The sequence below is a fragment of the Lactuca saligna genome, chromosome 9 (assembly GCF_052625555.1).
Source record: "Lactuca saligna cultivar CGN05327 chromosome 9, ASM5262555v1, whole genome shotgun sequence".
In the NCBI taxonomy this organism is placed as follows: Eukaryota; Viridiplantae; Streptophyta; class Magnoliopsida; order Asterales; family Asteraceae; genus Lactuca; species Lactuca saligna.
The window spans coordinates 34,103,543-34,131,466 of NC_136425.1; the positions used below are offsets into that span (position 1 = coordinate 34,103,543).

Sequence of the window (27,924 nt, forward strand, 5' to 3'; positions counted from 1 at the left end):
CACAAAACCCACCTCTTCCTTCAATTATTGCTACACTAATTCTTATATATAATTAATATTAAATATTTAAATTAAATCTTGAGGTTTATTATTTTTCTTGTTAATTTTTTTTTTTTGGGTGCAAATCGAGCCGACGATATGGGAATTTACCACTACACCCTTACCCGTTGAGTCCCCTCCGAGAACCACCGTAACTGGACCCTAGTCTCCACCGCGGACTTCCGCCACTCCGGTAGGCCCCACTCTGTCCAAAATTTACAACTCATACTTCTTTTTCTCTCTCTAGAATTATCAAAAAGGAAAGCCTCTCACAGACAGATCCATCAAAGCGATCTGTGTCCCTTCTGTATTACGCGTTGAACTTTCAACGCCTTTCTTTCTCTCTCTTAAGAATTTAACACACAACCAGTTGTCTTTGTCGAGATCTCTTCTTCTTCTTCTTCTACCTCTGATCCACACACCTCAATACTCCCCAAACTTTTTTATTCTCTCTTTCTCTCTCAAGAAAAGAATCAATCAATCACCAATTTTACCACTTTTGAGTGAGGGTTTTTATCTATTTACTTTCTCTTTTTTACAAAATTACAGAGGTATTTGCTGTCTGCATTTCGTTGTCAGCCTTTTTTTAAATGAGTTTGGTAGTTCTTGTGATTGGGTGTGTATTAAGAGAGTGAGTACTAAATAAAGGAGGAAAGGAAATAGAGAGAGAGAGAGAGATAGAGAGAGAGAGAAAGGGGGAAAAGCTCTCTCCTTTCATCATTTCATGAGCTTCCTGAAGCGATTCGCCGTGTGAAGTGAGTTTTCATTCAAGATTTCAAGTCAGGTTTCTCTCGTGTTGTAAGCAATTGAATTGATAGTCCGTGCGATTCAATGGCTACCAACGGACGGCTTATTGCTGGTTCACACAACCGGAACGAGTTCGTTCTAATCAATGCAGATGAAGTCGGTAGAGTAAGTCAAAGATTCATTCATAAATCTCCCAAAATCTCAATTGGGTTTCCACTCTTTACTTCCGTTTGCCCTAATTTCATTCTCGGGTTTTCGATTCCGACTCGATTTATGCATTTGCGTAGTTAATTTGAGTTCTTGTTGTCAGAAAGTAGGTTTGCAGCTGTAAAGTTTGGACCTTTCTGTATTAATTTCTGTCGGTGCCTTACAAATTAATATAATAATTTACTTTTCTTAACAAGTTTCATTGACTACCATGTCAGAATTAGGTTTCAGCTCATCTGTATCTCAAATGTTATTACTTGATAACTACAGATCACAATAATCTTGATCTGAAGCTAAATTTAGTTTTCATTTATCTATTTAGGTGACTTCTGTAAAAGAGTTAAGTGGGCAGATTTGCCAGATTTGTGGTGATGAGATTGAAATAACAGTAGATGGTGAGCAATTTGTTGCTTGCAATGAGTGTGCTTTCCCAATCTGCAGACCTTGTTACGAATATGAAAGAAGAGAGGGAAATCAATCTTGCCCTCAATGCAAGACCCGATTTAAACGGCTTAAAGGTATCAATAATCAAGATTGTGATGAAGAAATTTTAGTGAAAATAAAAAAGAGAAATTTTAACTTAATTCTGATAATTTCAGGGAGTCCAAGAGTTGATGGTGACGAAGAAGAAGATGAGTTTGATGACTTGGATAACGAATTTGATCTCCCTCATAGTGATTCTGAGGCAATGCTTTCTTCACGCCTCAATATTGGAACAAATGTTTCTGGTTTTGCAACTCCTTCAGATGCATATGGAGTCAACCCAGAGATCCCACGTCTCACTTATGGTCAAGAGGTAATAAATTATACCCTGATATCAGTCATATCACAAGATTAATAACTTTCTTTGAAGATCAAAAATGGAGATTTGAGATTTCTGATTGTGAATTTGTTGAATTAGGATGATGGGATTTCATCTGACAAGCATGCTTTAATCATTCCACCGTTTATGAACCGAGCAAAACGGATTCATCCCATGCCTTTTTCTGATACTGCTTCATCTATCTCTTGTAAGTTTTTAGTTCTTGATTTGATTTTAATTGGTAGAAGATTCTCGGATTAGTTTTGATTGTGGTGGTTGGTGGTGGTTGATGGTGGTGCAGTGCCGCCTAGGCCAATGGATCCCAAGAAAGACCTGGCGGTTTATGGGTATGGGACTGTTGCATGGAAAGACAGAATGGAAGAATGGAGGAAAAGACAGAATGATAAACTTCAAATGGTTAAACACCAAGGAGATGGTGATGATGTGGATGATCCTGATTTGCCAAAGTAAGTGTTTTTTCTAATCTTTTCTACATATTAAACAAAGGGTATTTTTCTTTATAAGCAAACTAATGATCTTAATGTCAAAATTTCCTTTTCTTTGAATGTAGGATGGATGAGGGTAGACAACCACTTTCAAGAAAGCTACCAATTCCTTCAAGCAAGATAAATCCATACAGAATGGTGATATTAATGCGACTCGTGATTCTTGGATTCTTCTTTCATTATAGAATCCTTCACCCTGTGAAAGATGCATACGCTTTATGGCTCACTTCAATTATATGTGAGATTTGGTTTGCTGTTTCATGGATCTTTGATCAATTCCCAAAATGGTTCCCAATTGAACGCGAAACATATCTTGATCGTTTATCACTCAGGTATCTATTGTTTCCACAATCATCTTTTTCTTGATTTCTTGAGTATGGATAAATTTTGAATGAGTTTATTTACAACAGATATGAGAAAGAAGGGAAGCCATCTGAGTTAGCTCCTGTGGATGTATTTGTGAGTACAGTTGATCCATTAAAAGAGCCACCACTTATCACTGCAAACACAGTGTTGTCAATTCTTGCTGTTGATTACCCTGTGGATAAAGTAGCTTGTTATGTCTCTGATGATGGAGCTGCCATGCTTACATTTGAAGCTTTATCAGAGACATCAGAATTCGCAAGAAAGTGGGTCCCGTTTTGTAAAAAGTTTAGCATTGAGCCTCGTGCTCCTGAATGGTATTTTGCTGAAAAGGTTGACTATCTTAAAGATAAAGTCCATCCTGCATTTGTTCGTGAACGTCGTGCTATGAAGGTTTGTAATTGGATTGAATCTTGTAAAAATTGATTTGATTTCTTGTTTTGGTTTATTGACATGAATTTGTATTTGAAATACAGAGAGATTATGAAGAGTTTAAGATACGTATAAATGGACTTGTGCAAATGGCACAGAAGGTTCCGGAAGAAGGATGGACAATGCAAGATGGAACTCCATGGCCTGGGAACAATGTTAGAGATCATCCTGGAATGATTCAGGTTTGTTTCAGTGTGTGTGTGTGTTTACATTTTACAGTTTCTTTCTTTCTTCATATCTAAACATTCTTAAATTTTAATAATATTGGTTTGTTTATAGGTTTTTCTAGGGCAAAATGGTGTTCGTGATCTTGAAGGAAACGAGTTACCACGTCTTGTTTATGTTTCTCGTGAAAAGAGACCTGGATTTGATCATCACAAGAAAGCTGGTGCCATGAATGCTCTGGTATAAGCTTTTTGCCATTTTTTTTTATGTTTTGGATTTGTAAAAAGCTCTTTGCATTGTTGAATGTTGATTATAATTTTGTATTTTTGTATTTTCTTTTTCAAGATTCGTGTGTCGGCTGTTGTTTCAAACGCGCCTTATCTTCTCAATGTTGATTGCGATCATTACATCAACAACAGCAAAGCACTTCGTGAATCCATGTGTTTCATGATGGACCCCACATCCGGGAAGAAAATCTGCTACGTGCAATTCCCGCAAAGATTCGATGGGATCGATCGTCACGATCGGTATTCAAATCGAAATGTCGTGTTCTTCGATGTATGTATCACCTAAACTGGATTCAAGTTCAAACATGATTATGTGAATAACTTTATCTAATTTCTTGTTATTTTTTGTGTTTTTTAAGATTAACATGAAGGGTTTGGATGGAATCCAAGGACCGATTTATGTGGGGACTGGGTGTGTGTTTAGAAGACAAGCTTTGTATGGATTCGATGCTCCAGCTAAGAAGAAAGCCCCTGGAAAAACCTGCAACTGCTTGCCAAAATGGTGTTGCTGTTGTTTCGGATCAAAGAAGAAGAAAACCAAAGGGAAATCGAAAACCAAAGAGAGTTCCAAAAAGAGTAAGAAGATGAAGGAAGCCTCAACTCAAATACACGCACTCGAGAACATCGAAGAAGGAATCGAAGGTAAAAACCAAAAACCAATCCTTTTCAATGAATTTAATCCTTTTTTCATTATTTTTTATAACCAGCACATGTATTTCGACAGGAATCGATAGTGAGAAAACATCACTGATGCCTCAGATAAAATTCGAGAAGAAATTCGGTCAGTCTCCCGTGTTTATCGCATCAACACTTCTCGAAGAGGGCGGTGTTCCTCCTGGCGCAACCTCAGCATCACTACTGAAGGAAGCCATTCATGTCATAAGCTGTGGATACGAAGATAAATCCGAATGGGGAAAAGAGGTAAAACTTGAAAACCCTAAAACTAAACACATAAATACGCAACTCAGATTCGTAAAAGCTTCTTATGAAATGTGTTTATATGGAACGATTAGGTTGGGTGGATATATGGTTCGGTTACTGAAGATATTTTAACCGGGTTCAAGATGCATTGCCATGGATGGCGATCAGTGTACTGTATTCCTAAAAGAGCAGCATTTAAGGGTTCGGCTCCAATTAATCTTTCAGATCGTCTTCATCAAGTTCTGAGGTGGGCCCTGGGTTCTGTTGAGATCTTATTCAGCAAGCATTGTCCAATATGGTATGGATATGGATGTGGTTTGAAGCCATTAGAGAGGTTTTCTTATATCAATTCGGTTGTGTATCCTTTAACCTCTGTTCCATTGGTTGCTTATTGTACCCTTCCTGCTGTCTGTCTACTCACTGGAAAATTCATCGTTCCCGAGGTAACAAACACATTCTAATTTTTTTTTTGAGTAAGTTACGTTTTTAGTCCCTGAGTTTATCTGATTTTTGCAATCTTGAATATGATTTACAGATAAGCAATTACGCGAGTATTCTGTTCATGTTGATGTTTTTGTCGATTGCTGTAACAAGTATCTTGGAGATGCAATGGGGACGTGTAGCCATTGATGACTTATGGAGAAACGAGCAGTTTTGGGTGATTGGTGGAGTGTCATCTCATCTTTTTGCTCTGTTTCAAGGTCTTCTCAAGGTTTTAGCTGGAGTCAACACCAATTTCACAGTTACCTCAAAGGGAGGAGATGATGGTGATTTTGCAGAGCTTTATATCTTCAAATGGACAACACTTTTGATCCCGCCTTTGACTCTTTTGATTTTCAACATCATTGGGGTTATAATTGGGATTTCGGATGCTATCAGTAATGGTTATGAGTCATGGGGTCCGCTTTTTGGGAGATTGTTCTTTGCGATATGGGTGATTTTACATTTGTATCCTTTCTTGAAGGGTATGATGGGAAAACAGAGCAATGTTCCAACTATTATCCTCGTGTGGTCGATCCTTTTGGCTTCGATTTTATCGCTTTTGTGGGTCCGGGTAAACCCGTTTCTTGATCGAGGTGGGATTGTGTTGGAGGAGTGTGGATTGGATTGTGACTGATGAAGAATGGAAATGGAAATGGAAAAATGGTGGAAGTATGTTTATGATGATGACTAGTAATAGTAGTAGTATAGAAGATGTGAAAAATGGATGTGTGTAGATAAAGAAAAGGGAAGGGATGAATTCATATTTGTTTTTGCAAAGTGTCTTCTTTTACTTCTGATATTAGCTTTAATTGATTCATTTAGATTTTTGTGAGGGGTATGGGTAAAATCTGTGTAACCAAATCCCATGGACAACATAAAAGTTCTAGTTTTTTTTCTCTTTTTATATAATTTAATTAATATCCCAATTTTCATCAAGGGTATTCTCTTTTTATTATTTGTAACATATTGAATGTATTTGGAATGTTGCTTGTTGGACATGCATACGTATGAATGCGTAATGCACATTGTATTTTATTGTATTGGTATTAGACAAAATCGGGGGGAAATACATGGTTTAGTCAAGATAGGCTCACCAAACATGTTTCACTTATAATTGCACCTATTAGGGGAAAGACTCAATTGGTAAGATCATAATATCGATCAAGTTGATCCATTCTTCGTATTGCTATAAAAAGGAGGCTAGACTCTAAAAGTGATTAGGATAGGTTGATTTACATAATCGTTGGTCAAAGGAAAATTTTAGAGTGAGCCATAAGCCGTCTCATATGTTTTATGCTTGGACTCATGCATTACATATCATTATATTGCATATTATACTTCTATTTTGGAAAGAGAAGTATATGTATTTAATTATGCTTTTAAAAGAAATGATATTAACCTATATATCTTGGAAAGAGAAGTATATGTACTTATGTTTTGAAAAGGAAATCATATAGGCCTATTTTGGAAGAAGTGTATATCAAACTTATGTTTTGAAAAGGAAAACACAGGTCTATATTTTAGAGAGAGAAGTATATATATATATATATATATATATATATATATATATATATATATATATATATATATATATATATATATACTTATGTTTTGAAAAAGAAGGCATATGAAACTATATTTTGGAAAGAGCAGTGTATGTACTTATGTTTTGAAAAGGAAGACATGTGAATCTATATTTTGGAAAGAGAATTATGTACTTATGTTTTTAAAGAAATATATACACTAGCACATATTGTGGAAAGAAAAGCATATGTACTTACAATTGGAATGAAAGGTATACAAACCTATATTTTTTGAAAGAAAATTATATGTACAAATGTTTGAGAAAAAGTGAATTTTCTAAACTGCAAGATGAATCGGAAAGGAAAAATGTATAATTAAAAGCATTTATATATCGCAATCAGGCCAACCCAAGGTATGTGTGGGGTGTGCGACTGCACAGAGTGGGGCCCATATTGTTTAGGGTGTGAAATTTTAAGTACATTATTATTAGCGATGAATTATTGCCAAATTACGACGGATTAGTAAATGATCAATAACATTTTTTTTGTTTTAATTAGTTTTATTACAATTATTGACTTATCAATGGTTTTTGTTTGTGCAGAAAAATTATATTTAAAGGCTATTTTTTACTTTTCGCACAGGGCCTTCGAAATCAATGGACCAACCCTACTAACGAGATTTTTCATGTCTTACGTATTCTTTTTTCTTTTGAATGACATGTACTCATATACCAAAGACACATGATACAATGATTTAGATTGTGTTTGGCGTGCCACAACTAGCTGATAATATAGCTTATTTTTTGAGTTTTTTATGTTGTCGTGTTTAGTGAGCTAAAAAGTAGTTTGTAAGGTAGCTTTTTAAAAAGCTACTTAGACTAGCTTTTTAGAAGCTTTTTCAAAATTTTCAAATACACCCTTTAATTAATTATAGAAACACATTCTTTTAAATGTTCTTTTATGCAATTTTATATCTATCGGCTAGTTTTCCAGCTAGTTTACCAAACGTCATTTTTTATAAGCTAGTTTTTCGGCTATTAACTAGCTTTTTATTTAACAGCTAGTTTTTCAACTATAATCCAACTTTTCAGCTAACAGTTAGCCTTTCAGCTAGTACGCCAAACATAGCCTTAGTTTCACTACTCACTAGCATGAATTTTGGACACCAGAAGACTCCACACATAAACGTTAACAGTAGAATAAGAAAAAGAGATAATGCCATCAAAAGCCTATCCTTTCTAGGCCTAACACGATCATGTACACATTTGTTCCGGTAGTTCCAAATTCACCACCAAACTGTCGAAATAATCACATCCAAGCAACCTTGAACATCACCTACGAACAACATAGAAGAGAAATCAAAATCACACCATTGACCAATCTTGGCCATCATGGAGTTCGCTACATTACATCTCACTAACACGTGATTTACATCTTCCACATTGACTCCACAAATTGCACTCAACACACTAGGCACACCTATACCACGATCAACGGGATTATATTTAGTAGAAAGTCGAATCAAAGACACCCTCCAACAAAAAAAATGTTCACATTAATAGGAATTAAAGTGTTTCACTTCATTTGTAACCCACCAGGAGAAAGAATCGCATTATCAATGAACAAACGAGCATTTTAATTTTTAATTTAACCGTAAATTCCAACCCGTTTGCCAACTTCTAAGACCACCTGTCAGGGCTTTCAGATTATGTCTCCATCTCCATCTCCAGTCTTGGTTTTCTCTTCTGTTAGCTATTGAGCAATCAAGATCTGTTTCAAGAAACGCAAGCCTAGGGAACACCAAAAATAACTTCATATTTCCTATCCAAACATCTTTCCAAACACAAAGTGGACCTACTATTACCCATAACTTTTTTAAAAGTAGATGAAGGATCAATCTATTTTTCATGAAGCTTTAGAGTTGTTGAAACAATACCCGACCAAACACCTTTAACAGCTAGGCGAGAGCCCACCATAAACCCCTCAAAATTACCATGAATAGATTTCAAAACTCTAAACCATAAAGCTTCCTGATTATATGTTTATGTTTTCCTATGGAAAAAGTTTTAATTGGGACCAAGTTCCACAAAATAATATTGATTTTATGATATGACATGTTTTGAAAACTGAACACAAAATAATATTGTTTTAAAATGGTATGAAAGTGGGGGGGTTACAAAATACGATAAAATATCTAAAATGTTAAAAAAACATTACATGGTCCAAGATGACCGTTGAGTGTTGATTACTGGAAAAAAAAAATATTAATCTTGACAACTTTGAAAAAATATGTATCTAATTCTACAATCGAAAATGAAAAAATATTTCATTTTCATATGTTGAAAATATTAAAAAATATGGGCGTGTAAGGTATCATGACTTGTATGCTCCTTTTATTGTATCCATTGGTTTTAAGAGATTAAGTTGTATCATGTCTTAATTCGTTCCTCGTATTCTTGACAGTATTACAATGTTTGATGATTTTGATGCTTCATATTCTTAAATCATCAGTGGAAGAGGTACATAGATGTATTTTAAGTTAAGGTACATGGCACTACATGCCAAATATCATGTATGAATTTATCATGAGGATATTTCGAATAATGGAACGTGGTAAATAGAATAGAGACATGGATATGTGCATAGTGAAAAGCAGTGCGTGGTTCCAATGAACAAAGAGTGTGATATGGGTTAAGGTACAAATTCCAAAGGCACTACAAAGTCTAAAACTTCCATGTGGCTAGCTAAACAACAAGGACGTATGCTCCATTCTGATTCACCTTCAGTTAAATCCTTAAGATAATAAAAAGAACAAACTAAAAATGCTAAGGTTTACTTATAAGAAAGGATTAATGAATTAGGGGTAATTAGGTTTATAGTTTATCCGCATTAGGTCACTAAGGTTTTTTGTGCGCATTAGGTCACTAAGATTGTTATTACCGTTTAAAAATAGTTTTTTTTACTGGTTTCTCCCTATTTAGCTTAGTTGACAGCTTACATGTTCGGTGGCATGCCTATAACCATCCCATATTTTTTGTGTCCAAAATTGAAGAGTTGAAGTAGAACAGAAAAGATGTCGCAAGCCTCCATCGCCTCCACCTCAAACAACCGAATCATGTGCTACTGTGGGCTCCCGAGTCAGATTCGAGTCTCCACGACACCACAAAATACGGGGAAAAGGTTCAGAACGTGCCCTAATTCGTTGGTAATGGCCAATTTTGAAGATTGAAGCTTTACACTCTTTAAATCTCTGTTATAAGTGTGTAAGTCGAGGCATTTATCTTAAAGCTTTGTTCTTTTTCATTTTTTTATAGAGAGCAAGGAGAAAGTGTCGATTTTGGGAATGGGTTGTTGAAGATTCGGTCACAGAGGAGCTTTTGGGTCTTAGTCATGAACTTAATGAAATGAAGAAGATGATGAAATGGCATAAAGTAGCTTTGATTGTCTTGTTTGTGTTGTACTTTGTTAAGTTATATTGAATGGAATTATGATGCAGTAGCCATCTTTTGAATATAAAGGGTACCCATAATTTTGTTATTTTGATTGTAAGGGTGGCTATAATGTAATGAAATCATATGTATGAATGCAAATGAAGCTTTTGGTAATGAAATTTGTAATTGTAATGTTAATATGGTGTATTGAAATCTAAAATGCTATTATAGTGAACAACCAATGCCAGTAATTATAATGAACAACCAAATTGAAGGCAAAGTACATCTGTAAAGTGTATGATTCAATAATCAAGAATCAGTTCAAAGATTTAAAGCATAAAATATATTGAAGGGTAATATTGTCAACAAATAAACACCCTTAAAAATGTGTCCCATCCAACATCAAAAGAGCATCAAAAGCTGGATAGTTTTGTCCCTTAGTCTAGTACAGCATTACATTTAATATCAAAAGATTCGACCATCACATGCTTACCTAACACTTACACCCCACATGCATACATAAGAAAACAAAAGAGTTCAACATCAAACCCACAATCAAGACAAATCTACAAGTTTCTCTTAATTACAACCACTACCATCCTTGGGCACCACTTTTTTCCTCACGCACAGTTTGGTGATTCTTTTTGAAGCTTTCCTCTTTCTCAATTGAACTGCACTTTGAACTGGTCTTGCAGAAGTGGATCTTGGTCTTGGAGTTGCATTTTTTTAATTCATCTTGAATAACCATTTAATAGCTATATGTAAAAGATACGAATACTTAACAGTTAAGACCATAAACCTTACTCAAATGTCCACAAATGTCTTGAAGTAAACATTTTTTTTCCATTATTTTATCATTATCATAAAAAAAAAGACATCCTCATGTGTTTAAATTTTTTAATTTGTCTCCTAATAACAAATAAGTTGTGTGTCAATTCCGTCTTTTGACATTTTAATGAGTCACGAGCAATAGCTAAACCGAGCAATGATAACTATTTTTATATTTATTGTTAGAGTTTCTTTATAATTAATATTGTGTGTGTGTGGTATTTGGGGGGGGGGGGGGGGGGGGTTATATCGCTTATTTTGAAAAAACATAAATAAGTTACTATTTTTTGAAATAAATAGTGCTATTACACAATATAACCATAAAAATAACAATGTATTTTGAAAGTACATTGTCAAATGTTAGATTATATTTGCGTAGACCCATTTTCACGCATGATCTATTTCCTGTGTTACAAGTAAAAAATGTTTGAAGATACTCATATGTGACGAGTTTATTAAAAAAGAACATTTAATTCTAAACTGAAGAAATCAGGATCATTTATTTCATTTCAATACTATATTTTACACCTTGGGATTATTTGATGACATCATCTTTGTCAACCATTTTATTTTAATCCATAGATTTTATAACACGTATATTACGTTTTAACTTAGAATTTTGTTAAAGACACTTAAATCTTACCAAAAATAAAATGAATTAAATTAAAAATTTTATTAATGACAATTAAATATCACCAAAAATAAAATGAATTAAATTAAAAATTTTATTAATGACAATTAAATATCACCAAAAATAAAATGAATTAAATTAGGAATTCTATTAATAACAATTAAATCTCACAAAAAATATATTAAAAAATATCCCGCCTCCTTCAATTCTTTAATTAATATATCTAACTTAAGTTTTGTAGTGGATAAGAAAATGGGGGGAAACAGGTTGTTTTGATTTTTACTTAACGATTCAGATTTGTAGTCGAACGACTATAATTATAAATAAATCAGAGAAAGATAAAAAACAAGTAACTCAAATTTCACCTGACAACTTTTTAGTCATCTCATATATGCTTATTTTTTGATAACTAATATTTGTACTATTTATCGATATTTGTGCTAAAATTGTGACAACATGAAAATGATTGTTACTCAAGTTGCTTGATTTTTTTTTTTTTTTTGGATTTCTTGTAGGTTGAAATTGGAGTTGACGAACAACAGAAATTATCGAATTCATCTGAGTTCTTGTGAATGTAAGTAAAATATATTTTGGTTTTTATGTTACGAGGGTGTCAAATTTTGCGGTTTGAAAATTAATTGTCACAGTTGTGTTATTTAGAAATTTGAATCGAATCTTTCTATGGGATTCCCCATTTTTTTCATACTTTTGACGAATTGTTCAATAAGTTGAGCAATCAAATTATAAACAATAGACTCATACACAATGTATGTCATATCCTTTGCTTTTGGTTGTTAAAATCACAAATCTGTTTTTTCTTTTCCTGTTTTTTGGATATGTTAGGATTTGAGACCTTGATTTGGATACTTGGAATTTTTGTTTGTCTACCTATCTACTACATGTTTGATGAAATGTTTAAGGGAACATGTAACGATCATTTCCGAGGTATAAAATTTATTTAATTATTCAGTTTGTTTTGGGCCATAATTGAATTATTATTGTGAGTGGACTTTTATTTTGGGCCGAAGTGTAAGCAGCCCATAAGCAGTACGTTGGGCGTACTGCTTAAATGAAACGCGTGGAGGCTGAGCGTACGCACAACGTACCTTATGGTACGCCCAACGTACACGACCAGGTGGCAAACCCTAATTTTAGGGGTTGAGGCGTATTTAAACCCCATTATAGCCTCCCATTTGGCCTCCTCACTTATCATTCACTCCAGTGAAACCCTAGTTCGTCCCCTTTGCTCCTTGTTTGTGTGTGTTTGATCTTTGAGCTTATTTTTGTGAAGAATGAGAAGAAGAGAAGTGGAAAAAGAAGAACTTGAGCACCTTGAGCTCATAGATCTGGGATCATCCTTTCTTTTGGCATTCAAAAGAGGTATAAAGCTTCCAACTTTCCTCTTGTAAGTTTAGATCTAGGAGTTTTTGGAAGTTTGGACCTTTTAGGTCCAAAGGAAGGACCTTTATCTTGCAACTTCATTTTTAGAGCTTGGAATTGCTATCCTTGAAGCTCAAGTGTCCCCATAGCAGTAAAGTTTCGATCTTTGTGGCTTATATGGAACCATGCATGAGATCTAGTTGGTTTTATGGAAGTAGAATGTTATTTGTGGAAGTTTGAGCCTTTATGAGACTTGTAAGCCATAAAGTAAGCAACTTTATGGCTTAAGTCATGGAATAAGCTTAGGATCTGGATTTGTAGCTTCTGGATCGGATTATTAAGCACTTAATGAGATGTTGGCTTAACAGAGTTGTACGCTGGGCGTACAAGGAAATACGCACCGCGTACAAGCCAGCAGCCAGTACGCTTAGTGTACCTTGGTGTACTCCCCGCGTACGCTACCAGTTTGGGCTTCGAGTGTTGGGCCTCGGTGTGGGCTGGGTTTCAGGCTTAGGGTCCTTGGGCCTTTATGGCCCATCAGAATTCAGTTGCTTAAGACCAAGGATTTAGTATTGGGCTTGAGTAAGGTCCAATAAAAGGGTTCTAGGCCCAATATAGCAAATTGGGCCATTAGTAGGCCTATAGTGGGGTCATAGATGGACTTAGAAGGAATTAAGGTTTTGGGCCATGTTGTGTCCCACACCATAGTAGGGGTAAAATTGTCATTTTACCCATAGAGGAATCCCTATTCTGATTTAGTATTTATTTCCCATGATAGCTGGGAAGCAGCCGGAGCAGCAGTCAGGGATTTCTCATTCAGGAGTTCAGCAGTCAGCATCACGAGGTGAGTTTCCTTCCAGTAGGAACGGGTGTAAGGCCACAATGTCGGCCCGTTTAATTAGTAGTAGTTTTCGGACCTCGGTCCGATGCAATAGTTTAAATGTTTGATGCCTTCGTGGCTTAGACAATGTTTTTTGTGTTATGTATTCCGGGCTACAACCCGATGTAGTGTGCAATTTATGTGTTCATGCTAGTTGATATGTTTATGCTATGTTATGCTCAAATAGTTTCTGGAATTCAGTCTGATGCAGTTAGTTCCGAACTTTGGTCCAATTCACGGGACAAGGTCCAGTCAGTTCCGGACTTCGGACCGATGCAGAGGACAAGGCCCAGTTAGTTCCGAACTTCAATCCAATGCAGTTTCCGAACTTCGGTCCGATGCAGTGGGCAAGGCCCAGTATGTGTTATATGTTATTGTATGGTAAGTGGTAGTTTGGGGGAGCTCACTAAACTTTGTGCTTACAGATTCAGTTTTGGTTTCAGGTATTTCCGCAAGTAAAGGGAAGGGCTTGGGTTGATGGCATCGCACACACCACGACTTCAGTTTGTCCTAGGAGTTGTTTTAGTTTTTCATAGATGTGATTTGATACAGTCTTGATACAATTTTCTCATGATACTTTGCTATGGTTTTGGGATTTTGACGTATGGGTTTTATTTTATGATATTGACATGATATTTTCAGTAATTATTAAACAAAATTTTTTAGGTCGTATTTTTGGGATGTTACAGAGCAATATTGGGATAAACCTACGACCCGATTTAAACAAATTTAAAAATATATTGGTTTAAATTACTTAAAAAATATACTTGATGATTTTTGTTATCCTTCATGGTTTAAATTTGTATGTTTCTCCTTAAAGTTTCATGTTTCATCCATAATATTTATTTGTTTATGTTTTAGTTATAATATCTTCTTTGACCCTTGATCACATTGGTTAGTTTCTCATACTAAGTTTTCTTAGAAAATTATATTTAATTGCAAATTATTACACTATCTAACACCCCAATAATCTTTAATATTTGTATAAGATGGCTGCAATTATTATTTTTTATTGCAGCTTATCTTCATATTGATTATCGGATGTGGTTTGAGTTATGAAATATTGTGACTGAGGGGATTCCACATTGTTGGCTGTTGAGGCATGATTTATATACCTTATTGGGTATTGATGGAAACGTTTAATGCTTGCTCATGTAGATCGATAAGAATTTTACAATATGTTCTCTTAACCTTATATTAGGACTTTTTTTCGAAAAAATTGTTTTTAATATTAAACTTTGATAAAAAAATCATATATAGCATCATACTCTTAAAAAAATGATTTTTTTGGATTATTTTTAGTTGATATGGAAAATTATATTTTCTGTATACTGAAGCTCATTTAAACGATTGTTTTCTGGAAAAAAAAATCATTAATAGCATTAAACTTTGCAAAAAAGTTCATTAATAGCATTGTAGTTTCAAAAATTGACTTTTCTGTATTTTTTTTGGCTAATCTAGAAAAAAAAATTTCTACATTAGAGCTCATTAATATAATTTTTTTTAAACATTTTATTAATGAAAAATATATTTTCATTTTCTTTCGCGTGATAGACCATTTATGTTGGAAAAACATTTCAAATATGGACCATTTGTGTATTTTTGTTCACAAGTGAACCATTTATGTAGTATGTAAATTTAATTGTTAATTAGTAGGTTATTAATATGATAATTTTCTAGGGAAAAATTGTTTTTATTATTGAAATTTGCAAAAAAAGTAGAATGATAACAATATATTAATTTATTTTGTATATATATATATATATATATATATATATATATATATATATATATATATATATATAAAAGTTATATTATAATATAAGTTTTTAAATAAGACATAAGGAGATTACCACCTTATAAAAATAAAAATAAGATAACAACCAATTTATTTCAATATTTAATTATGATCTTTAAAAGATTAATTATGTTCTAAAGTTTTGTTATACGAAAATTTTGTCAAATATATAAAAGTAATCTTGTTTTAAAATTTCAATTTATACAAGTAATCATGGTTTATGTTTTTCATATATGAAAATCATATTACGAAAAAGAATACTAGCATCTACCCGTTTTAAAATAAACTTCACATATTATTTTAGTTTTTAAACATATATTTTGACAAATAACTATTTTTTTAGGATTAATGTATACTTATATATGAATAAGAGATGATACAGGAACAATATATTACGTGTTCTTTAAAGTATAGCATGTTCCTGCTAAGAACATATGAAAATTTGCATTCATAAATAAGTCTCATTGTTAACCAATTTGCTAATATTTATTGCAACACACCCTAGCCTCCCTCTAAACCTTAAGCCCTTAAATAGTCGTATGAAACTGATCATCAAAAGAAACTATTTGGTACCGTCGCATTACTAATAGTCAAAATAAACTATATAGAGATATGGTCCAAGGTTTCCTCTATGTCCACATGAAGATGACATGTTACCATTCAAGCTGATAAAAAAAACAATTTCTAATTGGATTATGTTCGCGATAACAATCAATAAAGCTTACGGAGAAATAATTCCAAATGTAGGTATTTATCTCCCAGAATCGGTTTCACGCATGACCAACTTTATGTGGCATTGTTTAGAAGGATATCATGTACCAATACAAAAGTATTAGTAAACTTTGACGAACAGTTCAACGACACTGAAGTTTATACATCAAATATGGTCAACAAATAGGATATCATTGCTCTGTATGTATTTATCTTTAAGAATCGTTTGGAGGTAATACCATTTTATTTGGAGATGACTTTAGACAAATTCTTCTAGCAATACAAAGACGCAATTGTTTGGATATTGTGCATGCATCATATTCATCCAAATTACGGCGTGATGTACAGATTTACGTTTAACCATAAACATGAGATTTATTTTGGTTGTCTAACTAATGATTTAGATGAGACAAAAGCATTTGATGAGTGGATTCTTAAAATTGGTGAAGGTAATATTGGCGACCCTAATGATGGTGAAGCTGAAATTGAATTTTCAGAAGACGTTGTTGTTCGCTCTATAGGTGACCATATTCATTCAATTGTATCCACCATTTATCCATCATTTGAAAACCATCTTGATGATCAATCATATTTCCAAGATAAATTTATTTTGGTCCATACAAATGAAGAATTTGATGCTACCAATAACTACATTTTAGGATTGATAAAAGATGAAGGGAAAACATATATGAGTTCAAATTCTTTACGTGATACAGAGTTAGCAGGTTTTTTTGAGGAATCAATCTACTCTTCAATTGTGTTGAATGGTTTTAAGGCATCTAGAATTTCCAACCATAAAGTTACACTAAAAATAGGTGTTCCAGTCATATTACTTTGTAATATCGACCAAACCAAAGGACTATGCAATGGTACTAGATTATTGATTGCTAGGCTTGGAAGAAATGTCATTGAAGATTGAATCATATATGTTAGATTCCTTATCGAGACTACTTATATACCTTGCATGAATTTAACTCCGTCTAATAAAAAAATATCATTTTGTTTTTAGCGGAGGCAATTCCCCATAGTAGTTTATTTTGTTATGATCATTAACAAAAGTCAATGACAATAATTATTAAATGTTGGATTATATTTGCATAAGCTCGTCTTCACTCATTTTCAGTTATATATTTTTTGTTTCTCGTATCACAAATGAAAATGAATTGAAGATACTCATATATTAAGAGTTAGGTTGTCCAATTAATAAAACAAAAAGTTATGTTTACAAAACGTCCTTCAACTATTATAAATATTCAAATGTTTCTTTGTTTTTTTTTCAAACATTTAAATGTTAGCAATAAGCTAAGTTTGTTTATGTTACTTTATTTTTTTTATAGTGTCAACTTTTTTTATACCTGTACATGTACATTTTTATATGTTCCCTCGCGTTTTACACGGGTCATAATATAGTCAACTAATAAAACAAAAAATATTGTCTATAAATAGATTATTCAATGAATATATATATATGGTTAGGTTCATTTGAAACCACTTATATTTTGTGAGACCGTGAGATGCATTTTTTTATTTTTTTTTATTTATTTTTTATTTTTTTTTATTTTTTTTAGTTAATTCATGTTCCGAAAATAATATTTAAAAAAAGAATTTTTTGATTTTTCCATTTATTTTTCATTTTAAAATTATTTTTAAAATATGTACAGTGTAATATTCTATTTAGAATATTTCACGTATTTTTTTAAAAAAATAGAATTTTTTTTTATTTTTTTAAATTTTTTTAGTTAATTCAAGTTCCGAAAATAATATTTAAAAAAAGAATTTTTAGATTTTTCCATTTATTTTGCATTTTAAAATTATTTTTTAGAATATGTCAGTGTAATATTCTATTTAGAATATTTCACGTATTTTAAAAAAAAAAACGGAATTTATTTATTTATTTTTATTTTTTTTATATATTTTTTATATTTTTTTAGTTAATTCAAGTTCCGAAAATAATATTTAAAAAAAGAATTTTTGGATTTTTCCATTTATTTTGCATTTTAAAATTATTTTTAGATATGGTCTCACGGTCTCACAAAATTAGAATAGTCTCAAATGAACCTGAACCTATATATATATATATATATATATATATATATATATATATATATATATATATATATATATATATATATATATATATATATATATATTACCGATTTCAATATATTTTCTATACGTTTCAATAATACCAATAACATTGATTTTCTTATAATTATTATGTAATGGCTATATACATTTATATTTTAGGGTAAATTACACCATTCGTCCCTCGTGCACATGCCAGAAAGCGTGTTTAGTCCCTATTTTCAAAAATTAACTCCGACCGTCCCTCTATTCGTTTTTCCTTACACGCTTAGTCCCTATTGACATGAAATGACTTTTTTACCCTTAATAATTTATTTTTTTCATTTTATTTGTTTATTTATCAGTTTTAAATTAAAAATAAAAATAAAAAAATATCCTTACCCATCTATTTTAATTTCCCCTTCTCTAAGATTTTCCATAAACCACCACATATAACAGCTGGCACCTTCAACATCACCACCTACTGCCAGCACCTCCAGTAGCAACGCTTATCACCGCCAGCACCTCCGCATCACCACCTATCACCCCACCATCTCAGTAGGTCCTACCACCTCACATACTCTCCTTCTTTTCACCCTCTGTTTTCGTCTCTTATTCTGTCACCAACACCTCTTACCTATCCCCACAATACCACCGTATACATATTCCAACACCAACAATCACCTCTAGACCACAATCCATTAATCTATCTTACATTTTATTTGAAAGCCTATCAGATTTGAACCTAGAGCTTCGTTAATATGGTGGTCTGGTAGCTTCACATGAGTTCTAGCCCTAGAGCTCCACTAAACGCATACATATCAAAATTGGTGCTGAGATCCACAACATAAATTCCAAAATTGAAATCAATGATGAGAGAAAAAAAATAGATAACCATCCCCTGCATCTTTATGAGTTTAAAGCCTAGGAATTGAAAAAACAAACAAAAAAGAAAGAAAGAAACTACGTTCAGATTGTATCGTATCTGAAAGATCTGCACTTGGTGCCGATTTGAACAAATTTAAAAGGGTCTTCAGCCCCTCTTCCTTCTATAACCATATCACTGGAGATACTGGTTGCCTCTGCCTCCGATTCGAACAACGAAGAAGGAAAGAGTCTTAACGGTTCTTGATTGAGACCGGAGAAGAAAGAGATAACGATCGACGGTTCTTCATTTGGGGTGTCTTGATGCTCGTCGAAAGGGATGAAATTGTTGAGGTGATGTTCCTCGACAGAAAGATGAATCCGATGAACTGATGGTGGATTTTAGTAACCTGGAAACGACAAATGAGGTAAAAGGAATGTAGAAGGAAAGGGGGAAAGGAAACGGGGAGGCTGGGTCAGGGTATTTAACTTTTTTTAATATAAAATAATTTATGATTTATGTAATAATAAAATTATAAGGGCAATATAGTCATTTTATAGTTGGAAAGGGATGCAACGTGCAAATTTAAATTAATGAGGGACGAAGCGTGCAAATTTTAAAATAATAAGGGACGGTCCGAGTTAATTTTTGAAAATAAGGACTAAACACGCTTTCTGGCTTGTGCACGAGGGACGAATGGTGTAATTTACCCTATATTTTATTTTCGTGTTTCCGTATTTAACAAGGTGATATCTAATTAGGCTATCCGGTATGAGGACATTTTCACGCGTCTTGGACTGAGGTGGCACCCTCTCCCACGTGTAAACACCGCCCAAGGGTGAGTGGTTTGCTTGTGACGTGAGGCGAAAAACGGATGAAGATGGAGCTTCCTATTAGTTGCTTCTTTTTTGCCCCTTAATTTCGTTGGCTTTTCTTTATAATCCATCAAAGTAGGAAAAAAAAGGATGTACCTAGAGGGTATTAGGCGAAGAACACGGTGAAGAAGATAAACAGTGGATATTGTATATATGTTTTAATTAAAGTTACAAATTTGGTCCTTAAGATTCTATTTTTTTAATCCTATTATACCCTTTTATTTTTATTTGAATTAAGTTAAATCTTTAATTATATATAATTATGTTTATTTAATTTTAAAAATTAATAATATGTTTATTTGATTTTGTAATTAGTAAAATTATTACTTAAGGTTATAATAATATATTTTTATTTAATCTAATGTTTTAAAATTAAAAAAATAAAAGTATAAATAATATGGAGTAATAATCATTTCTAATGTTTAGTGGGTTGGTGATGGATTGAATGTGAAGCTGAAATCCAAGCACATATGTCAGCACTTTTTCAATGAAATTCCAATCTTCCTTAATAAATAAATGTTTTTTTACCAGTTATCAATCTTTCATCAGTTTGGACACTTATCATTTTGTGGTAATTTTGAAATAAATATTATCCACTTGTTAATTTTTGATTTATTTTAATTTTTAATTAAAATCATATATACTTATATATTTGTAAAGTATTAAATATCATATATATTATATTAAATTGTAATAAATACATTTTTTTCTTTCTTATTTTAAAATTGTAATCAAAAAATATTTCTTTTTATACTTTAGTTTAATTATTTTTTAAATCAACTATTGTACGGGTCTCACACACCTACTTAGTTTTATATAATCTAGTTAGGCTTGGTCTCGCACACCTAATTAGGCTTGGTCGTTACAGACCCGCGATGACTTATGGAGTAAGGTGCTGTTTGTTTTTCTGAAGCCAAAATGTCTGCAGTCTGCGGACCACATCTGCAAGCCTCTGCAGCAGAAGAGGTGGACCAAACGTCTGCAGTCTGCAATAAGAAGACTGTTTGTTTTTTAACGTCTGCAGGCTGCTGAAATAAACTGAATTTTAAATAAAATTATTTTACAAACTTAAAATGATTTTTCAACACCAAAATTTTAATAATAATAGTCTTATAACATTGAAAATAAAATTCATGCAACTAAATTAGTCATAGAATAAAAAAAATGTTTTACAATAATAATTTCATTTAAAACAATTCAATCTATATTATGCATCAACTGATCAGCAATTTCATCACGTAACTGAGTCATATATTCACGGTCTGCTGCAGTACCATGTGTTGGAATCTCGTCTTCATCATCATCAATGACCACATTGTTATTTCGAAACGGGACATTGGGTTCATCGTATCGTGCGAAATACTCATCACTCAATCCTTCTTTCCTTATATAATTATGAAGCGCGAAGCATGCCATGGCAATGTTTCTTTGTGTCACAAATGGGAATGGTGCCATCCTCTTCAATATAGGGAAGCGTGCTTTCAACACACCAAAAGCACGCTCAATGACATTCCGAAGTTTCGCATGTCCATGGTTAAGTTTTTCTTTATTGGTCAATGCACGTCTTTTACGAAAATCTCCAAGCCAATACCTCACATTACGATAAGGGGCCATAAATCCTCGAGTGTGTGCATACGCGGCATCACAAAGATAATATTTGTCTGAAAAAAATGCAAAACACTAATCAATTTTTAAATTAAAATAAATATATTTAAAAAAAACAAAAATTTACCTGGTGGTGGAAACGGGAATGATGCTTGTGGATCGGCTACTGCTTCTGATAATATTCTCGAGTCATGCGCTACCCCTTCCCACCCGGTCACAACAAATGTAAAAATCATATTGAAGTCACAAATTGCCAATACGTTTTGGTAGCAATCTCCCTTTCCCCTACTTCTATATAAGTCTTGTTTCTTAGCAGGGACAACAACATGTATCAAAGTGCCATCAAGTGCACCAACTGCTCCTTTGAAAACCCTTCGTAGCCTCCTATTATGTCCTGGAATGTTTGGATTCGGATTAAAAGATGTTGGTACTATAACATCTTGTGCGAAAAGCATCATTTTTTCCAACACTTCATAAAAAAATTTATGAATTGTTTGCTTCGAGTGTTGAAATCTCCGCTTGATAATCACGTAACGTTGATTATGTCCGATCATCATCAAAAACATAGCCATCTTTTCCTCAACTGATACATGTTTGCTGTCCTTTAATGAGTAATTTGCTCTAAAATGAGCACATAGTCGTACGAAAGATTCACGGGACATGCGTAATACTTCAACACATTGTAAACGATTACGGTGTAACAACTCCAATGTGTATTCATGTCCCGTCATTTCCGAATCATTATCCCGCAATCGTTTCACACCCTTCTTCCAAAAATAACGGATGTATAGGTACATAAGAATTACGAGAAGTAACTTTTGATCGTGATCCATATGAACCTAAAATCAACAAAGTAGAACTTTAAAAAACTTTACATAAACCATATTTCAAGTATCAAATAAACATTCCATTAATCATATTTCAAGTACCAAAAAAACATTACATAAACCATCTTTCAAGTATCAAATAAACATTCCATTAATCATATTTCAAGTACCAAAAAAACATTACATAAACCATCTTTCAAGTATCAAATAAACATTCCATTAATCATATTTCAAGTACCAAAATAACATTGCATAAACCATAGTCCAAGTAGCAAAATAACAAAAAATAGTTCCAACAAGGGCAAAAAGACCTAACAAAATAGTTCCAACAACGCCAACAAAATTTAACAAAGTAGTTCCGACAAAGCAAAAAGACATAACAAATAGTTTCAACACTAGAAAATCATCGAACAATCTGTCCATCCTTCAAAACTCCTAAACCGGTACCCGTCATCTCAAGCCACCCTCGTAATATCTCGGGAACATCGGGCAAATGCATCCACATCTCTCTCATGTTCATGGTTCCTCCAAAAATATGATATGCGACAAAGTGTAAAGGATCTGTAGGGCCTAACTGAAGGACCTCTAACTTCTCTAAACACTGAGGAATTGTATACCCTTTAGTCAAACTTTGTAGTGCTTTCTTCATTTCAAATGCTAAATCATCAGTAGTAATAGAAGTTCCATCAGGTGAAGAAGCAGACGGTGAGGCACTAGGAGCTACAGGAGTTGAGGGTTTAGCCCTTTTGTTGGGGTTACTGGATGGTGTAGCAGTATATGGTGAAGCAGCAGAAGGTGAAGCAGCAGAAGGTGAAGCAGCAGAAGGTGATGGCTCATGATGAGAAGTGTCAACACCATCATCATCCATTGCATCAAAAGGGGTGGCGGTGATCTGAAGTGGTGGAACACGACAGGAGGATGCACCAGCTACTGATGATGATTGGGTTGAGTAACTCCTAAAATTACCAGTGGCACTATTTCCATCAAAAAGACGTGCACAAAGATCTGGAAAAGGCAGTGGAATTGTTCTCAAAGAAGCAGCTTTCGGATGCCCCTAAACCCAAATGTAACAAGAAATAGTATAAGAATATTTGGCAACTTCAAACGTAAATGTTATATATATATATATATATATATATATATATATATATATTATTGTATATTAATGTGTATGTACCTTCTTAAAATCGTCCCACTCCTCGGCTGTTAAATTAAAAGTGTTTGTTTGAGAATTGTATATATTACCGGTTTTGTTTTTTAAATATACCCATCCAGTGTATTTGGCTTTCAGATTGTCATATGCGTTTTTCATTTGTTTTTGAGTCAACTCAACCCCAAATTTCTCCTTAAGAACTCTTCCAAGCCTTATCCATGAATCTTTCTGCAAACTCAATCCTTTTCTACCAACACTCTCTACTTCTTCAATACAAGTATCCAATAAGCATTTTAAATGCTCATTGGTCCATTGTTGTTTTTCTCCCATTTCTAATAACCAATATAACATAGACAAATATTATTTCACAGCATTATATCATCCACAAATCGAAAAGGGCTACCTATTTAGGGAATTGAAAGGGTAAGTTTGTAATTTTATTTTATTTTCAATGATAATAATGTGTAATTTTGTTTTATTTTCACAACATTATTTCAATAAATTTTGTTTTAGTAAACTTTTTATTTTCACGAAAAGTTTGTAATTTTGTTTTATTTTCAATCATAATAATGTGAAACTTTTTATTCAATCATAAATAACCTCAATTAGAGTGTTTTAATTCAGAGTTTTCTAAAAAACTTTATAAATCAAAATCATTAGTACCAACACACATCCAAAAAGCTAGTGAGTTTTCCAATTTACTTCTATCAAATAAACAAAACTTATGACTCTTTTTGATGCTTTCTATCATATACATATACACAATCAACAATCATATACATATACACTATCATATACATATACACAATCAATAATCATATATATATATACACAATCAAAACTCATATACACATAAACAATCACAATCAACTATCATATACATATACACAATCATATACATATACACAATCAATAATCATATATATATATATATATATATATATATACACACACACACACACACAATCAAAACTCAATATACACATAAACAATCACAATCAACAATCATATACATATACACTATCATATATATATATATATATATATATATATATATATATACACAATCAAAAATCATATACACATAAACAATCACAATCGACAAGATAATATGTTATCTTTTGCTTCACAGTTATGTATTTTGGCTTCCAATCAAAGAAAAATATAAATCCAATTTTTTTACAAATCCAATTTGTTTACAGGTAAGATTTTCAATTTGCTGGGAATTTGGCTTTCAATTTTAGCAAGAATACATTATAGATTATACACCTCCAAGATTTTCTGTGAAACAAGGATGTGATTCAAACAAGAAATTGAACAAGGACGTGAATCAAACAAGAAATTGAAGAATCAAACAAGTTGAATTGAAACTGAAATTGACAGAGAGAGAGAGGAGGTGACAGACCTGATTGCGATCTATTTCAGGCGTTAGCCTTGCTGTTCGCTCGCTGCTGCAATCGACGCTGCAATCGGCGGACGCTGGATCGAAGAGGAGGTCTGCGATCGGCGGTTTTGATCGGAGAGGAGGGCTGCAATCGACGTTGATGTTCGGCGTTCGCTGCAAGATGGAGTCGTCGAGGTTTTTTTTTGGGTGAGGCTGGGAGGGAGGTTGGACGACGAATGGAGGCGGAATCCCAAAAAAAAAAAAAAAGCGTTTTTTTTAGGGCAAAGGCATTGCAGACTTCAGAAGTGGCTATCTCATATCTGTGTGGTGAAGACCTCGCGCAGACGTTTTTATGTCTGCGCACTTCAGAAAAACAAACGGACTGCAAACCATTATGTCTGCGCGTGGTCTGCGCCTCGCAGACAGAAGAGGTCACGCAGACCTGCAGAGAAAAAACAAACACCCTCTAAGTGTTAGTCTGATTAAGTTTTATAAACAACCCCTTGACATTTGCTAAAAATACAAGGAACAAATTTGATATTCGAAGAAAAATGCCGATTAACAATAGTGAAGGGGCCATTTATGACACCCATTCCAATCCTATAATCAAGTAGGGCTTCGTCTACACAATGCATCAACTATATAAACGCGGAGTTAGGGTTTCTGAAAGAGTATCCAGAGCAACCGTCGCCGCACAACCATCTTTGAACCTCAAGCTCTCTCTATACCTCCCTCCCTCCCGCCCTCTGTTTCAATACATGTTTATTAACACTTCTTAGAATCGACACTTAGTTTTCTCTATCACCGTTGTTTGTATTCGACTGTTAGAAAGGATTTGATTTCGGGCATAATCAGATCTATATTCCGTTTCTTCTGAATACATTAGCTCGGAAATTATATTTCAAGCCGTTGATTTTATGAAGAGCACTTATCACGAAACCGAATCTGTTGATTCGATTCTTATTTTTCGTTTGATAGAATGATGATATCTTTGTGCAAACGCAGCATTATCGATCAATCGGAATGCAATGAGCGGCACTTCCACACGAGATTTCTGACTTTAATTTCAATATATGTTCTCTTTTTATTCACCAAATTCTTTTCACTTCTTGCTTTAAACAAAATCTCTAGATTTCGTTAAAATGTTAATATGTTGATTGTGAGTTTGAAAGGTATCAAAAATAAAAGCATGTGATCTCTGTAATGTTGCTTCATAATGGTGAACTCTCTCACAGTTAAATGAGAGAAATTCAAGTTTCCGGAGCATAAATTACCTTTTTTTAAACGCCAGGATTAAACAGCTCAATGTATTTACTAATTGCCTTGACGTTACCTATCTCCTGGCACATTCCTTAAGAACAAGGTTCTAAGGCCGAAGAGAGTTGTGCCTTTATATTCTAAATCATTTAAACCTTTAACATGATCATTTGATTTTACCTGTAGTCGTCTTCCTCACTCTATTATCTGTGTTAACCTTATCCAAGACAACAACCTAGGCCTCTTTTGCACAATCAGAGTTTTTATCAAGTTTTTGAAGAATTTCTGTTATTACCTGACAAAAATTCTATTTTCCTAGTGTTAATTTCTGTAGTTTCTAAGCGTATCTACAAAAGGTTAAGAGCAATAACATGATTGTTTTTTGATAAATTTGTTTTGCTAAAGAAATAAAATTAGTAAAAATTTACAAATGGGGATTACATTTGATGCACAACGTGATTGTAGTTCATGGCCTATAAAACGATGTTGAATGAAATTGCATACAGACAAAATGTGTAAGACATTTACAAGACCAAGAGATTACTGTGAGGTGAAATCCATCATTAAAGAGATGCAAGAACGCGAGAAGAAGATTCGTGAATAGAGATATCAGAAAGTAATATTAGCATGTTTCTTGCATCAATGTGGATATGCAGATCTTGATCTATGTCTGCTTCGTTTGATAGATAGATACTCGAAAAAGGATAGAAGATATAAGAAGACAATCTGTTTTGTTCGATAGATAGACATTTGAAAAAGGATAAAAGATATAAGAATTTTGTATCGATAGATGTATACTTGAAAAAGGCTTTAATGTTTTGCCTATGAAGATTTGAGGAGTGAAGGGGGTGTTTTTCGCAAAAAGAGTGTAGAAAGAGAGGGAAAAATGAATGTATTTGAACCCTAAAAAGGAGATAGAGATTGGTATCTACCGATGAAGATTACCTTAAAGAAAACATTGTAGAAAACATCCATTCTGCTTGCTGGCGGTAAAAACATTACCAAATCGCCTAATATACATTCATAACACTCTAACAATATAGGCAAACTAAAAAAAGAAAAGTCTACCAATTAAGAATATACCCTCGGTAAATAAAAACATCATCAGTAAAATCTTAGGTTCTGTTTGATATATGAATCTTCTCTCTTCAACGATCATAACATTTTCTATAGTTTCTCTCGATCATAACATTTTCTATAGTTATCTTACTAACGTGTGGAAGGTTTTTTTTTGGAACCGATGGATATTATTAAAACCACGACCTAAAACAAAAAGACCGGACACAAAAGAGAAAACAAAACAACTTACAAAATGTCAAACGGGGAACAAAACTAACATTCTCATCTATAATTTTCAAAATCACTCTTATATTTCAACCAACTAAACACCATAGAAATCACATTATCTGCCAACTTTGTAGGGTTCACTTTAATTCTCTTAAACCAAATATCGTTCTTTGCTTTCCACATACACCATAGAAAACCATAGCAGATAGCAATAAATATTCTCCTATTTTTTTGTCAGTTCCCCCATGAAGCAGCAAAATTAACAAAATCTGAAGTCAAAGTGAGCCACTATATAGGAATGTCACACCAATTGAAAATCCAGCCCATGGATTCAAAAGCAACCGAGCAATCCAAGAGAATATGATCCGCAACATCCACCCCAATAAAACACATTTTACAGGAAATAGAAGAAAGGTTAATACACCTCTTGGAAAGAGCCATTGTCGTAGGAATACGCCCCATACAAGCTCTCC

At 33.3% G+C, this 27,924-nt stretch overlaps 2 protein-coding genes and 1 non-coding gene across 3 annotated transcripts; all 3 read left to right on the top strand.

Annotated features, from left to right (window-relative positions):
• The first annotated feature begins 351 nt into the window (after positions 1–351).
• LOC145018661 (cellulose synthase A catalytic subunit 2 [UDP-forming]-like) lies at positions 352–5,888 on the top strand. Its single transcript, XM_078976535.1, has 14 exons — positions 352–951; positions 1,316–1,511; positions 1,593–1,789; positions 1,895–2,003; positions 2,097–2,262; positions 2,367–2,633; positions 2,712–3,057; positions 3,141–3,278; positions 3,376–3,501; positions 3,607–3,819; positions 3,908–4,190; positions 4,273–4,469; positions 4,562–4,912; positions 5,005–5,888. Exons 1-14 carry the CDS (start codon positions 871–873, stop codon positions 5,584–5,586), a joined length of 3,252 nt encoding a protein of 1,083 aa, XP_078832661.1. The 5' UTR covers positions 352–870; the 3' UTR covers positions 5,587–5,888.
• A 10,586-nt stretch (positions 5,889–16,474) lies between these two features.
• Positions 16,475–17,053, top strand: LOC145016195 (uncharacterized). The gene has a single exon (XM_078974590.1). It carries the CDS (start codon positions 16,475–16,477, stop codon positions 17,051–17,053), a length of 579 nt encoding a protein of 192 aa, XP_078830716.1.
• Positions 17,054–26,112: 9,059 nt separating this feature from the next.
• Positions 26,113–26,258, top strand: LOC145018909 (small nucleolar RNA snoR137). The gene has a single exon (XR_013667269.1). It is a non-coding gene; the product is annotated as a small nucleolar RNA snoR137 (small nucleolar RNA).
• The last annotated feature ends 1,666 nt before the right edge of the window (positions 26,259–27,924 follow it).